General features: G+C 43.2%; 1 protein-coding gene across 7 annotated transcripts in view; it reads left to right on the plus strand.

The window, feature by feature from the left end:
• Positions 1–18,671, plus strand: part of CD2AP (CD2 associated protein) — a 196,539-nt gene that overhangs the window by 104,414 nt on the left and 73,454 nt on the right. For all 7 annotated transcript variants that reach the window (XM_073625279.1, XM_073625277.1, XM_073625278.1 and 4 more), the window contains 2 exons: positions 6,663–6,810; positions 13,484–13,584. In XM_073625279.1, the coding sequence (XP_073481380.1) occupies positions 6,663–6,810; positions 13,484–13,584 (249 nt within the window). The remainder of the gene's footprint in view (positions 1–6,662; positions 6,811–13,483; positions 13,585–18,671) is intronic.

Here is an 18,671-nt window from a genome sequence, read left to right on the forward strand (position 1 = left end):
CATTACCCACCTCCAAAAGTTTCTGAAACATTGCGAGATCCCGAAGTCTCTTTAGGCAGCTGGCTGATAAAGTGGTAAAGCCTCGTATACACCAATGGTATTTTCTCATTCAACCCGCAAAACTGACAGCTCAGGTTGGCGCCAATGTGTTAACAATCCAAAGTTATTACAGCGATCGCCCCTTCTGTGCTATTGTGTTCTGACAGGGGTGTGGCCCCCCTGCCAGAACACTTCGGTCAGCACACGCAGCCATTGGCTGAGATCGCTGGTCGGCAGAACGTTTTCAGTCATGAGCCTTTGACTGAAGCTGGCCGAACCGGCTGCCATACACACGGGCTGAATCTCCCCTGGTTTCTATTGAACCAGTCGACGTTCGGCCCGTGTACTAGGCTTAAAGATTGGCTATATTTTATAAGGAGGGAACAGATGGGGGCGCCAGCCTAGGTGTAGTAGCTTAAAAACACAAATTTATTATAAAAAATGTCTAGTAGCTACTCACAAAAGTGGTGCTTTAACAGGCATTTGTTTTGCAAGAAGTCTGGGATTTTCTATGATGGAGGATTGGGCAGGATTGAACAACTGGTCACGGACCACTATGCATTCCACGCTGCTTTTCAGCTTGTCGGCTGACAGTCTGCGTTCTGGACGGAAACTCCAGGCTTCATAGCGTTTTCATCTACCACAGATGCCATGGACACCTCCATCTGACCCAGATTTCTTGTTCAACAAATGCCCATTATAGCACCACTTTTGTGAGTAGCTACTATACATTTTTTATAAAAAATCTGTGTTTTTAAACTACTACACCTAGGCTGGAGCCCCCATCTGTTCCCTCTTGTTATGCTGAGATCTGCTTCTACTCTATGGGGAGCTGCCGATAGCATAAAATATTACGGACTTTTATATCTTGCGCCATTCTCCTTTTTTCCTTTTTATCTATTATAAGGACATCTAGAAATGTTTGCTCCTTGGCAAAAATCTACCTTTTTGTGTGAAATTCCTCTGGAAAAATAACATTATTCTTCTTGATATTTGGCTAGGCATTTTTTTTCTCAGCCTTGTTTCTGCAGTGTGAGATTTTGTAAGGCTTCGCTGTCTCGACCTACTAGTCTTACCAGGCTTGGAGGGAGATTGGTTATGTCACTACAGTGCTGCTGACTGTTCTCCTTGTTGGAGGGGAGGCTGTACCCGCGGACCTGCAGTACAAGGATCTCCCTGCTTTTTTTTATTATTTTGTGGATCCTACTCTTCTACTGCTTTCTGGTTATTTACCCACTAGTAATTAGGTCACCAGTCAACAGGGAAAGCTCTGATATGAGGAAGCAAAGATATGCCTCTATCAAGATGTCCATTTTCTCACAGAATCACAGTGCAGAACAAGACCTGGTGAGTCTGTTAGGGTGGAAATGTTTAGCTGCAGGGAGATCACAGGCAATACTGGCGATTGGTCCTTTGTCCCCTTTTTTTTGGGGCAAGAGGAAAATGAAGAGAAAATGTTGAAGTTAAAAATAAATTATGAACCCCCTTCCTGCTTGCCCCCTTTACCTGCACTATTTGACTTTAACTCTCTGTTAAGGACAACCCTTTGTGTGACTGCACATCTGCATTACCTGGTTCCGTTTTTTTTATTTTTTTTCCCTTTAGTCACTTGCCGACCACAATAAGTATTATACATTGCAGGTTGCAAGTGATTTACCAAGGTTTTGACTCAGCCATCACCCTGGTATTTTTTATTTTTTTTCAGCCGACGGCTGGCTTTCTCATAAAAGCAAGTCTGAGCGGCTCATTAGTCGCTGGATCACTTTCAAAATCGGCGGGTAGGGAAGTCCTCCCACCGCTCGCCAGTGTTTCTTGGGCTTACCATTTTCACCGGTGCGGCCGGCTGGCCACAGAGGCAAACGGAGATCAGATTGTCTCTGATTGCATCTATGGCCTTGGAGGACCGGAGCAATAGGGTGGAAGTGAACAATTCTTTTTTTTTTTTAAGCAAAAAGAGATTTGGCCCCAGATCTCTCCCTAAAGAGGACCTGTCATCCTTCCTTGTAGTAGGAATAAAAGTGCCAAAAAAAAAAAACCTAAAGGGACATTGTAAAGAAATTAAAGTGCCCTCATCCCTCCATGCTCGCGCACAGAAGCAAACGCATAAGTAAGTTGCCCAAGCATATGCAAACAGTGTTTGCACCACACATGAGGTATCACTGTGAACGTTCGAGCGAGAGCAATAATTATAGCACTGACCTCCTCTGTAACTCTAAACAGGTAACCTTTAAACATTTTTAAAGCGTCGCCCATGGAGATTTTTAAGAAACAAATTTTGTCACCATTCCACAAGCACGTGCAATTTTAAACCGTGACATGTTGGGTATCTATTTACTCGTCGCAACATCATGTTTCATATTTTCCAAAAAAATTGGGGGAGAAGCCGCCGCCACTGTCTGCGCTCTCTAATCTTCCTGCACAGGGAAGCTGCTGAAGTGAAAAGTGAGAGCGGGCTGTCAGTGTATTTCCCCCACTCGTCCCCCTTCTGTCAAGCAGCGCTAGACAGGGACAAAGCACCACTTGCGGAGATCACCGCCCTCTCCGATTCCTCCTGCCTCCCCATTGGTTGCAGCCAGGGACCAATGAGAAGCCAGGACAAGTGTACCATGGGACATGTAGTCCCGTAACACTGTGGATCCACGGGCAACTGAGAATGCGAGGATAGCTGTTCGGAGGAAGCGTTGTTGCTGTGTGTCTGGGATTAGTGAGAGGCCCTTGCGGCCATTATCTGTGGCTGTTAGTAATTGCTGTGTTCTGAAAGCAAACACCCTAGAGAATAAAATAGTGGTAGTTCGACGTTTTAATGTCACTTGATATTACTGCAAAGGTCAAGGAAAAGCAAAATTTCAGTAAAAAATACACTAAAGTTATTCCAAGGCACACAAACACAATAAATTACCCAATTTTTCTGTAAAATATAAAAGATGAGGTTGCACCAAGTAAATAACCAACATGTCAAACCTTAAATTTGTGGGCGCCCATGGCAACAAACTTCAATACCCTATATTTTTCATAGGCTTTTAAAGCCCGCATAGGTCCTCAGTTTAGTGTTACGGAGGAGGTCTGGTGATAGAAATATTGCTCTCAAAGAGCAAAACTTGGCTTCATTTACAGTACTCTATGTTCTCTGTAATCCAGTGCGGCCAGAATCCAGAGAGCATCCCACGTGTTGATTTGGAGTTTTGGCTGGATCGTTTCTTATTTTTTGAGCTTTGTATCTTTTTCATATATTGTAACTTTATTTTAGGCTTAGTCAGTGGCGGCTGGTGCTCAACAATTATGGGGGGGTGGGGGGGGGGGCGCGCAAACAAACTGAAAAATTGTGGGGGGGACCTCAATTGCAGCCTCACTGTGCCCATTAATTGCACAAACTGAAAAATTGTGAAAAAAAAACCTCAATTGCAGCCTCGCTGTGCCCAATAATTGCAGCCTCGCTGTGCCCAATAATTGCAGCCTCGCTGTGCCCAATAATTGCAGCCTCGCTGTGCCCAATAATTGCAGCCTCGCTGTGCCCAATAATTGCAGCCTCGCTGCGCCCAATAATTGCAGCCTCGCTGCGCCCAATAATTGCAGCCTCGCTGCGCCCATTAATTGCAGCCTCGCTGCGCCCATTAATTGCAGCCTCACTAGGCATCCGTTCACAGCACCTGTCGTAACAGACCCGAGCACCTGATTGGTGGAGAGGCGGTTCAGTGTTAAAAAAGCAGATATTCGCTGTTCTAACTCACCTGGGTGAACTGTGAGCGCCAAGCAAGGCGCTTGCAGGTCACCTTTTTTGACGCCTGTTGGAGCCTAATCACGTGCTTCAAAAACACCCCCCACCGCTCTAATTCAGGTGCCCAAAAGGGCCGGGTACCTGAATAGGAGGTGGCAACGGTGGCCATGGATAGATACATGCTATGCATGAATCTATCCATTGGTCAAAGAGGGGGTGGCTGTAAAGAGGGGGCTTCGCCCTTATGAACGGGTCTCCACTGGATTTAGTTTACCCTTATGACAAGAAATACAAAGGTGAATGTATCGATATAGGGGATCTGTCTCAGCATGTGCTCACCTGTTTTTCTGCATTATTGACATTCCACTTTGTCATCGTGCTGGCGAAGACTGGAATCCTGGGACTTTTTGCAGAGTATCAGCTGATGGGATGTGCCTGTTTTTATTTCCTTTACATGAGAAATATTAGTCCATATGGTTTCGCCTGTTTATAGATGGGCAGTTTCTCTGCCTTTTACCAACATTCTATTGATATTTACCAGCTCAGAAAGACTTCCCACTTGTTTTGTGATAATTTATGCCACCCTAAACCTGAATTGTACAGTATAAAAAAAAAAAAAAAAAAAAAATAAAAAAAAAAAAAATATATATATATATATATATATATATATATATATATATATATATATATATATATATATATATATATATATATATATATATATATATATATATATATATATATATATATAAATATATATATATATATATATATAAATATATATATATATATATATATGAAAAAAGACTGCGCTGTATACAAACCTAATAACTCCAGCTGCAACTCAAAGTGAAATGCACACAAATAAAGATACATAAAAAAAAGGGAGCTGCGCTCTCAAAGTAACATATTAACCAAATATAAATAAATAAAAATGATACGTCCCAATAAGTGAATCCTGTGACATATATAAAGTCCTCCTCGAGTGGACAGTGAAACCTTGAAAATTCCTCCAATGGAAAATAAACAGCGAAAGTTGATGAAAATTCTGTGACTTTTAAGGACGGACAAAGTGAATCCACCACCACAAAGAGTGCACGCTTGCAAGCTGCACAAGGTTTAACGCTTTTGGCTAATACCCAGTCAAGGCCTTTTCCTCCAGGGACTTCAGATGTCTGGTCAAGCCATATGACGCAGTAGACCAGTGATCCTGAAGGTGGTCAAAGGCTTGGCCTGCACACCACCTCTGGCCAAATCTGGACTATTGTGGCTAACTTCAGCAGGATAATTTGTAGGAGGAAGAGAAGGAGTCCAAATGCTCTGTAGAGTTTATGAAACCATGGTATAGTTGAAAAGTGGACTGCTTTTAATCACACTATTACTATTACTGAAATAATCACAAAATATACACATACATACTGCATGGCTCTGGCACCAATAAAACACACAAAGGCGGTAGTTTATCTGGTCTTTGTATGTATGCAGGCCCATTGGCGTACACCTACAGATCCTGTGACTTTGTGTTAGAGGAGCGGAGAATTGTAGTGACTTCTATATGGTGTTAGTGTGTAATCATTTTCTTTATCTGAGCACCAAAAACATTATTTAATTCATTTTTAATGTTCAAAGCAAGCTCCACCAGCCATCCATCCATGTCTCCATGCTTTATTATGTTGAGAAATCAGTTTGAAAAACAACCCCCTAGCATTTCTGGCTGTGGCCATCTTGAGTAAGGGCAGATGATTCATGTAGGATTTACTTACTGGAATCCATCTGCCCTTAGCTCAAGCATGCAGGCAGGAGAGTGGTGTTAGCTGAGAAAACCCCTCCTCCTCTCATCCCCTCTTGATGACTCCTGGGTTGTATGGCATAAATTGCTTAGGCAAGAAACCAGAAAGTAACTGAAGAAATGAAAAAGAAAAGTTTAAAACTAAATACGATATAGTTTCCTATCTATTTACTAAGGCTAGCAGCATGAGGATTAAAAATAATCGTTGATTGGGAGCATGACGTTCCACTTTAAAGTCTTCTATAATTTTTTTTAATACTAGAATTGTTTCATGCAATTATTGTATCAAAGCGGTAGTTAGCTCCGTTACATTTTTTTGTAGGTGGGTTATGTCATAATGTGCTAGAGTTCACAGCATATTAGCACATTGTGACAGACTTCCCTGTCAAACGGTGCTCTCCAGTGCAGTGCGATCGATCCTGCGGGGCCCCAGCGCTTCTATGTTTGCCCGCTCTTCTTGCCGGGTTCTGTGCCTTCAGCCATTGGAGAGGGAGCATGGGAGTCACATCGCCACAACAACAGATGTGGAGCCATAAATGTTCGCTGAGCTGCACATGTGCGTCTCAATGTACTGTACATCATGGCTAATGGCAGGAAGAAGAAACATGTCAACAAATTTTATGAAATTCAGTTTACTACCACTTTAAACAAATGCACACTGCCATCTACAGGCTTCTGTGGCCTTTACAAGTTGAAACTATGTGGTCACTATGTTGTAGTCGAGTTAGTGTTCAAATGATTGGTAATCACTTCCTAATTTCGGGTCTCCATTATTGGTTTGACTGATGGCACCCTCACAATAGAAAAGCATAAGGATCCTCCAATTGGAAAGCTGCGCATAAGCATCTTCCCACTGTGGAGGCAATGCTGCAGAGGCTGTATGAGCCCAAAGATTGTTGGCACCAAGAAGGAGCTGCTATTGACCGACAGAGTAGACAAGTTAATTCTCCAAAAGGAATGTTTCAATAAGCAAAGTGCACAGAGATATTTTATAATTTGGAAGATTTTATTTTTTAGTGGGGGGTTACCAACACTTTAATTTGTTGAGGAGATGCTGCTGCTTTTGGTAAATTTTAATTATCGGAGTTGTCATCTGATTTGTCCTTCTGTGCCCCACAGGAAATTAAGAAAGATACAGAACCAAAGGAAGAGAATGTTCCAAAAAGGGAGAAACCTGGCAATGTGGCTAGTCTGGTGCAGCGGATGAGTGTTTACGGAATTCCAGGGATTGGACCACCGCCTCCTCACAACAAATCCTTCAAGAAAAGTATGTGACTGCCATGTACAAAGCTAAACATGACTTCTTCCTGTCCTCCTCCGTGTGCTTCCTGGAACATTGAATAGTGTAGGCGTAGAGTGTACATTTCACCTTGTGACTTCTTCAGAATTTGTGGGTTCATTTTTGGCTGTAGAAGTCATGGCTGTTTGTTCATGTAATGTCTGTCAATACCCAACTCCTAGAAAGCTAAATTTGTATAGCTAAAGACAATAGAGATCAGTTATTATTCATAAAGCAGGCCACTGCTGAGTTATGAATAATATGTGTCACAGACATAAATGATTGTATTCTGCAAGACCAGTTTTAACTGTGATGAAATGCAGAGTCCGGCTCATCACTCGGCATTCAATCTCAATTGAAGATTGAACGATGAGAATAGTATTGGAATATAAATGTTATTAATGCTGATAAATTCTGGAACACAGGGGAAGGAGTAATTTGGCTGCCTTTTCCCATCTCTCGTTCTTCCTGCAAAATAATTTCTGTACATCTGTGATGGGGACTGAAATTCAGAAAGATTCTTACTTTAAGCTGTTAAATATAGGGAGTTGGACATTCGTTACATTTATGTACACATTTCTTATTTATGCCAAAGGATTTTGTAATGTGCAGGATTGTTTGGTTTCAAGACGGTGAATTTTTAATACGGATCGCATAGTGGTTTCTCCATCTTTTAGAGAGAGTAACCCTGCCATGGCAGGAAGTCTATGTTGTATTAGTTTGGCCTTTTGGTGTGTTTCTGTACCTCCTAAGAGAAGGGGCTACCTCCAAGGCATGTCTGCTCTCTATTTATTTGTTGCTATACGTGTCCCAAGGTGGGAGCGCAGATTAAAGTTGGGGACCAAACTTCACACAGGGGCCTTGGCGGGGCATTTTGGCTTTACATACAGTATATTTGCAAATGTATGCAATAGAAAACCACTGTTTTTAAAGCATTAGGCTTCATGCACTCAGTTGCATTTGCCTGTACAATATATAAATTTTGGTACCCAGGATATACAGGTGGTGCACTTAGCTTGACAAACTGAAATACACTTTGGCTGTATGCATTCATTCATTCATTCATGTATGCATTCATTCATTCATGGCCCAGTAATTGAGTACTGTGTGGATGTGCATACATCCAAAGCATATTTCAGCCTGTCATTGACTTTGACAGGCTGCTGGCAGTAGGCTATATACACCACCTGTAATTTTCAAAAAGGCATCTGAGACTTATTTCCCTGTGTTTCTGTGGATAGGACAGCCCATTGAAATGAATGGGCTGCTTTACACGCAGCACTCAGTTGCATAGATGGGAACCAAGGACTCGTTCACACATGATGTTTGGGGGTGGTAAAAAATGCTATTTAGCTGTGTTTTTACAGAGGCAGCAGCAGGACGTATACTCCCAGGTGTATAGGGCCTCCTCACAACTGTGTGCATTGCACATGGTTGTGGCATAGTGGTGCTGCATTTATGAGGGTAAAACAGGAGGTGACATTGCTCCTCTTCATCGCCTGTCGAATGCCTCTGAAAAGGGATCCAAGTATGGATCAATTGTTGGAAGAGTGGAAATTCTGATTGTACTGGATTAGGGGTCAAGATTAAAACATACATATGTACACACACCCCTGTTTACATTCCCTCCTGATTGCACCTCTGTAGTTGTGCCAAGATATTGGGGAGGAAACATTTGGTGGGGGGGAGGGGAGAGAAGCCAGGAGTGCTGGTGGAGGACCTTAAGAAGAGGAGGATAATGCCCCGTACACACGATCCAAATACCGTACGACCGTTTTCGTAATAGTCGCCCCAACCCCCCGCTGATGTCAGCCAAGACGAAGAGAGGAGACCGGTGGGGAGTCACGTGAGCGTAAGCGTAAGTAAGCTATTCTACCACATATTTATATAAATTACATCCACTAGGGAGCTTAATGTTATATATCAGAGGGAACTATAGAAGAACAAAACTGCTATTTTTAGAGCAGGAGGGGAGAATCGGGGAGCTGACAGGCAGGGAGTGGAAGGCAGACAGAGGGAGACAGACACAGGAGAGCAGGGCTGTGAATGACAGAGGCACGTAAACTGATCACGGTTTCAGGGCTCAGCAACCCTAATTTTCGTGGTCAGCGTACAGAGAGGAGGGCAGAAGCTGGCATGGTCACTCAAGTATTTTAGGTGTTGGGGGGGGGGGGGGGCAAATTACACGGCACAAGAACTGTGCTGTATAACATGCTTTAAAGAAACGGGATCAATAAATTTTTTTTTTTTTTTTTTTTTTTTTTTTAGGGGGGTTTAACAAACACTTTAAAAATAGGTGCCTATACTGTTTAAAATCCAGTAATGCATCCTGCTCTTCACGTGCTCAGTTGCTCTCTATTCTTGACGCTGTGCCTAAAATCGGAGCCACTGACTAAAGCCTGATCACCTGACAGCTTTAAGATTCACTGATGCTGAATATGAAAGAAAGCAACAGGAATGACAGAGTGTAGGATGGAACACAGATTGGGGAGGGAGAAAAGAAAAGCAGGAGAGTTGACAGGGAGACACCAAATAGTTAAACCTATAAGGATATTGTCATATTTTATCGCCCCCTGATATGCTCTTATTTCAACATGGGCAGACCAATCAGGTCCATCTGTAGATTTTTCAGGCAGACCTGATTGGCCTCTCCAGTCTCTAATATGGAGCATCAGATTTCAACAGGCATGTGTCCATTGACACCAGCCAACATCCGATCCTATCCTGTCTGCAAAAAACAGTCTGGTGGATCCGATGGCAGTTGTGTGTAAACTTACATTACATTGTCCATATACAGTACCTAATTTTTGTAAATATTTTATATCTTTCCATGTGACAACACTGAAGAAATGACACTTTGCTACAAGGTAAAGTAGTGAGTGTACAGCTTGTATAACAGTGTAAATTTGCTGTCCCCTCAAAATAACTCAACACACAGCCATTAATGTCTAAACCGCTGGCAACAAAAGTGAGTACACCCCTAAGTGAAAATGTCCAAATTGGGCCCAATTAGCCATTTTTCCTCCCCGGTGTCATGTGACTCGTTAGTGTTACAAAGTCTCAGTCTAGGTTCGCATCTATGCAGCTGAGCTTGATGCATTTTTTCGGGCACGTTTTGCAGTGCATTTTGCGTTTTTTTAAACTAGCATGTTTTATGTGTTTTTTCATGCATTTTACGTTTTCTTTCTTTAACACACTGTAAACACACTGTATATAGCTGGTTGCTAAGGAGGGAACCGGGAAGCCAGCCGCCGCGTCCTTAACAACCGGTGAGTCATCAGCTGTCAGCGGGCTTTCCCTCTGAAAAAAAAAAAAATGTTGTGAAAAAAAACGGCGTGGTCTATACCAGGCCCTTCAGGTCTAGTATGGATTCGGAGGGGAAATCAACCCCCCTCCCATTTTTTTATTTTTTTTTATTTTTTTTTTTAATGCCCTGGGGTCCCCCCAAAAGTTCATACCTGACCCTTATCCGAGGGCCTATTCCCGACAACCCTGGTCGGTAGTGGCCAGGGTCTGCGGGCGGGGGACTTATCGGATTCTGGAAGCCTCCCTTTAAGGAGTGCCCCCCCCCCAGACACCAAAACCAGCGGCCAGGGTTGTCGGGAAGAGGCCCTTGTCCTTATCAACATGGGGCAAAGTACCCCCCATGTTGAGGGCATGTGGCCTGGTATGGTTTGGGGATTGGGGGGGTGATCGCTCGCTCTTTCCCTACCTTTACCTGACCTGCTGGGTGGCATGCTCGGATAAGGATCTGGTATAGATTTGGGGGTGGGCGGGCACTCCATTTTAAAGAAAACTTTTTTGCAGGGCGGTCCCCTCCGAATCCGTACTGGACCAGAAGGGCATGGTATAGACCTGGCCAAATTTTTTTTTTTTTTTCACATTCACTTAGCTGAGAGCTGATGACTCGTTGTTAAGGTTCGGAACACTTGCATTTCTGGTGCGGTTTCATTGAGATCTATTACCCACAAATCGCGGGAAAAAGTCCCCGACCCTTTCCAAAAACGAACCGGCCGCAAAACACACAGATGTGAACTTGTGCCATAGGAAATCATGTTAAATGGACTGTAGTGCGTTTCTGGAAGATGCACTAAAAAACGCATAGGTGTCACCCTAGGGTCAGGTGTGAATGGGTGAGCAGGTGTGTTAAATTTGGTGTTATCGCTCTCACACTGGTCACTGGAAGTTCAACATGGTGCCTCATGACAAAGAACTCTAAGGATCTTAAAAAAAGAATTGTTGCGCTATATAAAGATGACCTAGGCTATAAGAAGATTGCCAAGACCCTGAAACTGAGCTGCAGCACGGTGGCCAAGACCATACAGCGGTTTAACAGTACAGGTTCCACTCAGAACAAGCCTCGCCGTGGTCGTCCAAAGGCGTTGAGTGCACATACTCAGCGTTATAGTCAGGTTGTTTTTGGGTAATGCACATAGGAGTACTGCAGGCATTACTGCATAAGTTGAAGGGGTGGGGGGGTCAGACTGTAGTGATCAGATCATACGCCGCACACTGCATCAAATTGGTCTCGATGACTGTCGTCCCAGAAGGAAGCCTCTTCTAAAGATGATGCACAAGAAAGCCTACAGTTTGCTGAAGACAAGCAGACTAAGGACATTGATTACTGGAACCATATCCTGTGGTTTGATGAGACCAAGATTAACTTATTTGGTTCAGATGGTGTCAAGCATGTGTGGCGGCAACCAGGTGAGGAGTACAAAGACAAGTGTGTCTTACCTACAGTCAAGCATGGTGGTGGGAGTGTCATGGTCTGGGGCTGCATGAGTGCTGCCGGCACTGGGGAGCTACACTTCATTGAGGGAACTATGAATGCCAACATGTACTGTGACATACTGAAGCAGAGCATGATCCCCACCCTTTGGAGACTGGGCCGCAGGGCAGTATTCCAACATAACGACCCCAAACACACCTCTGAGTATCTGTGGAGCATTCTCAAATGGAAGGCGGAGGAGCGCAAGGTCTCTAACATCCACCAGCTCCGTGATGTCATAATGGAAGAGTGGAAGAGGACTCCAGTGACAACCTGTGAAGCTCTGGTGAACTCCATGCCCAAGAGGGTTAAGGCAGTGCTGGAAAATAGTGGCCACACAAAATATTGACACTTTGGGCCCAATTTGGACATTCTCACTTAGGGGTGTATTTACTTTTGTTGCCAGCAGTTTAGACATTAATGGCTGTGTGTTGAGTTATTTTGAGGGGACCGTAAATTCACACTGTTATACAAGCTGTACACTCACTACTTTGTAGCAAAGTGTCATTTGTTCAGTGTTGTCACATGAAAAGATATAATAAAATATTTACAAAAATGTGAGGGGTGTACTCACTTTTGTGAGATACTGTACATCCAACAGCCCATAGAAGAGTGGCTTGTTTCTGTGTACGCTCTGCATAAGTGGATACAGACCAGCCATCCGCCGCCTGAGTGGACAGATTCCCCACCGAGCAGGTGGACTCTAAGACCCCATACACACTATTAGATTTTCTTCAGATTTACCAAAATCATATAATATGAGGTCAAACCTTAAGAGTTTCAATGTGTATGCAATCAGGCAGGCCCTTGCACTACATGGTTTTGGTAAATCTGAAGACAAAAATCTGCAGAAAATCTAATAGTGTGTATGGGGCCTAACTGAGCCTGCCCCTTGTTTAAGGGGCCTGAAGCTTCTGTCAGCCTCGCTATGATCAACACATATAATCAAGGCTGGAAATGTACATATTTTAATTGAACAAAGCGACACCGTTATTTGAGACCAAGAAGAGGGGGATCTTTTCCAATAAGGAAGTGACAAGCTGGGTTCCAACAAAATGGCGGCCTCCAGCACCAACAAACAGAGGCAGTGCCAGAGGAAATTTACTGCACCCTAATTGTAGCAGCATAATTACCCTGTTTCCCCGAAAATAAGACCTAGTGTGATTGTCGATGATGGCTGCAATATAAGCCCTACCCCCCAAATAATCCCTAGTTATAGTCCTTGTAGTTTTTATTTTCAGGGTAGGACTTATTTTCGGGGAAACAGGGTAGGGCTTATTTGGGGGGTAGGGCTTATATTGCAGCCATCACTGACAATCACGCTAGGTCTTATTTTCGGGGAAACAGGGTATTGTGGAATATATGTTCTTTTGTTAAATAACATTAATTGTTATTAAACTGTTATGGGTAAAGTTATTGTGGTCAATGTAATCTATTGTTTATTTTACATGCTGTCTGTCTGCTTTTGATTTTATTTTTATTCTCTGATTTATTGAATTGCTTTAGCTGACCTTACATGGATCAACATTCAGCTGGTCCAGCAGGGACCGGCTGAGTTTCGATCTGTGTATGGTGACAGTGGTTGTACAGAAGTTGATCTATTGACCCTGTCTGGCTTTTCCCAATTAATCAGCACCACTGACTATAGCTGGCAGCACTGATCAGTGTGTTCTGGTGGTGGGGAAATCTCCCTGCTATCAGAACACAATAGTTCAGCAGGAGTGCATTCCCCATCCACCTTGATTTGTGTGGATGGGGGAATTGGGTCATGTTTTTTTTTTTTTTTTTTTTTTTTGTCCTTCTGGTTGAATGAAAAAAATCACTAATGGAACAGGTTGTGTTGGATACTTTAAAATGTCACTTTCTAATGCCACTTTTTCTTGTTTTCAGAGTCTAAAAAGCGGCAGTGCAAAGTTCTCTTTGACTACATTCCACAGAATGAAGATGAACTGGAACTCAAAGTTGGGGATGTCCTGGAAATCACAGAAGAGGTATGTGGGAGATCAGGATTAAAAGGTTCCCTTTTATTGGGAAATTAAATCAGTATCAACATGTAATACTGCATATAGGTGTGTTTTACAGCTTTTGCTTGTGTAAATGGAGCTTCAGAACCCAAGGTACATTTTGTATGCCAACTCTGACTTTCCTAGCGCCCCTACCCTCCACACATGCAGAAATACAATTCTGAATCCGTGAGGCCGGTTTAGTTGGGTGTTGTCAAACATTTACAGATTAACACAAAATGCAACAAAGAGCTATGTTAACCTGCTTGGCTGCAAAGTAGATGTGTCTCAATATCACCTGTGTCCAAACAATCTCAACCCAAAACAGTTGAGACGAAACCTCTGTCATCTACTTGGGGGGGGGGTTCCCAACTCCTGAGCCGTGGACCAATGCCGGCCTGTGGAGCCGGCAGCAGAGTGAGCCAGCACATCCTGCCAACCTCCGATCACCAGAGGGTGCCACTACCCTTCTCCTAGCACCACTACTCCCTTCCCTCTATGTGGTCATGAAAAGCAGAAAGGTAGAGGGGAGAGCAGGGCCAGGCACAGGATCTCGTAGAGCACTGGTGAGATCTAGGCTACCCCCTCTGCCGGTGACAAGCTGTACCCCCAACAAAATCCTTCCTCCAGAAGGGGTTGCCTTATGTATGGCCGGTCCCTGGTGCTGGGGAGGTTGGAGACCACTGATCATCTACATACCATCACAGAAGTAAAGAAGAATCTGCTAACTTATATTTAATGTGTTTTTCATGCACAGGAATACAACGCCCATCCACTTGAACACTTACAGTAGAATTCCTTCTCCTAAAATCTATGCTGGCTAACCTGTGTCATGATGTCGCATGATCTGGCTCCCCTGTGTCTGCCAGCTGCCCCTGCAGGGGAGAGGTGGGAGCACAGACAACGGCGCTGGGACATGGGAACCTATGGGTGATGTCACCGGTCCTCGGCTTTTCCAACTGTTGTCTACTTTCCTGCAGATGCTACTGCCTTGACACAGAATCACGGGATCCTAGATAATCCTAAATCGTCTACCTAGGAATGGTTTAATGTTAGCTGTGTGCACCCAATAGCAGGCACCTTGGTAATCAGGAACTAATGTGAGCTTCGTTATGGACTTGGGCAAGCAAGTCTTTAGCTATGTTGAATAAAAATGAAGGACAAACCTGCTTGGACTGCTTCTGGTTGTCACTGTCTCGTGCATGGTTTCCAACTGCCAGTCTGTCCCACCTTACTTATATATACACACTCACTGGCCACTTTATTAGGTACACCTGTTCAATTGCTTGGTAACACAAATCGCTAACCGGCCAATCACACGGTAGCAGCTTAATGCAGTTAGGCATCTAGATGTGGTGAAGATGACTTTCTAAAGTTCAAACAGAGCATCAGAATGCAGAAGAAATGGGATTTAAGTGACTTTGAACGTGGCATGGTTGTTGGTGCCAGACGGGCTGGTCTGTGTATTACAATAACTGTTGATCTACTTGAATTTTCACACACAACAATCTCTAGGGTTTACAGAAAATGCTCAAAAAAGAGAAAATATCCAGTGAACGCCATCTGTGTGGAGGAAAAGTCAGAGGAGAATGGGCAGGATGATAGAAAGGAAACAGTAACTCAAATAACCACTCATTACAACCAAGGTATGCAGAATACATCTCTTAACACACAACACATCAAACCTTGAAGCGGATGGGCTACAGCCGCAACAGCAGATCATACCGAGTGCCACTCCTGTCTGCTAAGAACAGGAAACCGAGGATACAATTCACACAGGCTCACCAAAATTGGACAATGTAAGATTGGAAAAACGTTGCCTGGTCTGATGAGTCTTGATTTCAGCTGCGACATTCAGATAGTAGGGTTAAAATTTGACATAATCATGAAAGCATCGATCCATCCTGCCTTGATTTAATGGTTCAGGCTGGTGGGGGTGTAATGGTGTGGGGGTTTTTTTCTTGGCACGCTTTGGGCCCCTTAGTACCAATTGATCATCATTTAAACACCACAGCCTACCTGAGTATTGTTGCTGACCATGTCCTTCCCTTTATGACTACAGTGTACCCATCTTCTGATGGCTACTTCCAGCAGGATAATGCACCATGTCACAAAGCTCAGATCATCTCACCACTGATTTCTTGAACATGACAATGAGATCACTGTACTCCAATGGCCTTCACAGTAACCAGATCTCATCCAATAGAGCACCTTTGGGATGTGGTGGAATGAGAGATTCGCATCATGGATGTGCAGCCGACAAATTTGCAACAACAGCGAGATGCTACCATGTCAATATAGACCAATATCTCTGAGAAATGTTTCCAACACTTTGTTGAATCTATGCCAAGAAGAATTAAGGCAGTTCTAAAGGGAAAAGGGGGTCCAACCCGATACTAGCAAGGTGTACCTAATAAAGTGGCCAGTGTGTGTGTGTACAGTGCCTTGCAAAAGTATTCACCCCCTTTGGCATTTTTCGGGTTTTGTTGCCTCACAACCTGGAATTAACATGGATTGTTTGAGGATTTGCATCATTTAATTTACAGAACATGCCCACAGCTTTGAAGGTTTTTTTTTTTTAATTGTGAAGCAAAGAACAAATAGGACAAAAATAACAGAAAAAGTCAATGTGCATAACTATTCACCCCCCTAAAGTCAATACTTTGTAGAGCCACCTTTTGCGGCTATCACAGCTCCAAGTCGCTTTGGATAAGTCTCTATGAGCTTGCCACATCTTACCACTGGGATTTTTGCCCATTCCTCCTTGCAAAGCTGCTCCAGCTCCTTCAAGTTGGATGGTTTGCACTTGTGAACAGCAATCTTTAAGTCTGACCACAGATTTTCTATTGGATTGAGGTCTGGGCTTTGACTAGGCCATTCTAACACATTTACATGTTTCCCCTTAAACTGCTCAAGTGTTGCTTTAGCAGTGTGTTTGGGGTCATTGTCCTGCTGGAAGTTTGAACCTCCATCCTAGCCTCAAATCACACAGAGTGGTACAGGTTTTGCTCAAGAATATTCCTGTATTTAGCACCATCCATCTTTCTCTCAGCTCTGACCAGTTTCCCAGTCCCGACTGCTAAAAAACATCCCCAAAGCATGATGCTGCCACCACCATGTTTCACTGCGGGGATGGTGTTCTTTGGGTGATGTGTTGGGTTTGCGCCAGACATAGCGTTTTCTTTGGCCAAAAAGTTCAATTTTAGTCTCATCAGACCAGAGCACCTTCCTCCATACATTTTCGGAGTCTCCCACTTGCCTTTTCGCAAACTCAAAACGTGCCATTTTGTGTTTTGCTGAAAGTAATGGCTTACTTCTGGCCACTCTGCCATAAAGCCCCACTCTATGGCTTATTGTCATCCTATGTACAGATACTCCAGTCTCTGCTGTGGAACTCTGCAGCTCCTCCAGGGTTACTTTAGGTCTCTGTGCTGTCCTCTCTGATTATTGCCCTGCTTGCCCGGTCCGTGAGTTGTGGTGTGCGACCGTCGCTTGGCAGGTTTGCGGTTGTGCCATGTTCTTTCCATTTGGTTATGATAGATTTGATGGTGCTCCTAGGGATCATCAAAGATTTGGATATTTTTTTTTTTTTTTTTTATAACCTAACCCTCACTTGGACTTCTCAACATCATTGTCCCTTATTGTTTGGAGAGTTCCTTGGTCTTCATGGCAGTGTTTGGTTAGTGGTGCCTCTTGTTTAGGTGTTGCAGCCTCTGGGGCCTTTCAAAAAGGTGTGTATATGTAATGACAGATCATGTGACACTTACATTGCACACAGGTGGACATTATTTCACTAATTATGTCACTTCTGAAGGTAATTGGTTGCGCCAGAGCTTTTTATGGGCTTCATAACAAAGGGGGTGAATACATACGCACATGCCAATTATCAGTTTTTTTATTTCTGAAAAAAAGTTTTATGTATATATTTTTCTAATTTACTTCTCCAACTTAGTCTATAGTGTTCTGATCCATCACATATAATTCAGATTAAACAAACATTGAACTAAAGGCTGTAATGTAACAAAATAGGTAAAAAGCCAAGGGGGTGAATACGTTTGCAAGGCGCTGTATAATTATATATACAGTTGTGCTCATAAGTTTACATACCCTGGCAGAATTTATGATTTCTTGGCCGTTTTTCAGAGAATATGGATGATAACACAAAAACATTTCTTTCACTCATGGTTAGTGTTTGGCTGAAGCCATTTATTATTAGTTAACTGTGTTTACTCTTTTTAAATCCTAATGGCAACAAACTAGCCAAATTACCCTGATCAAAAGTTTACATACCCTGGTGATTTTGGCCTAATAACATGCAAACTAGTTGACACAATGGGGTTTGAATGGCTATTAAAGGTAACCATCCTCATCTGTGATCGGTTTGCTTGTAATTAGTGTATGTGTATAAAAGGTCAATGGGTTTCTGGACTCCTGACAGACCCTTGCATCTTTCATCCAGTGCTGCACTGACGGTTCTGGATTCTGAGCCATGGGGAAAGCAAAAAAATTGTCAATGGATCTGCGGGGAAAAGGTTTTTGAACTGTATAAAACATGAAAGGGATGTAAAAAGATATCCAATGAATTGAGAATGCCAATCGGCAGTGTTCAAACTCTAATCAAGAAGTGGAAAATGAAGGGGTTCTGTTGAAACCAAACCACGGTCAAGTAGACCAACTAAAATTTCAGCCACAACTGCCAGGAAAATTGTTCGGGATGCAAAGAAAAACCCACAAATAACTTCAGGTGAAATACAGGACTCTCTGAAAACATGTGGTGGCTGTTTAAGATGCACAATAAGGAGGCACTTGAAGATGGGCTGCATGGACGAGTCGCCAGAGGAAAGCAATTACTATGCAAATGCCACAAAGTATCCTGCTTACAATACACCAAACAGCACAAGCCTCAAACTTTCTGGCACACAGTCATTTGGAGTGATGAGACCAAAATTGAGCTTTTTGGCCACAACCATAAATGCTTCATTTGGAGAGGAGTCAACAAGGCCTATGATGAAAGGTACGGAGGTGGATCGCTGATGTTTTGGGGATGTGTGAGCTACAAAGGCACAGGAAATTTG

The sequence above is a fragment of the Aquarana catesbeiana genome, linkage group LG04, assembly GCF_042186555.1.
Source record: "Aquarana catesbeiana isolate 2022-GZ linkage group LG04, ASM4218655v1, whole genome shotgun sequence".
Lineage (NCBI taxonomy): Eukaryota > Metazoa > Chordata > Amphibia > Anura > Ranidae > Aquarana > Aquarana catesbeiana.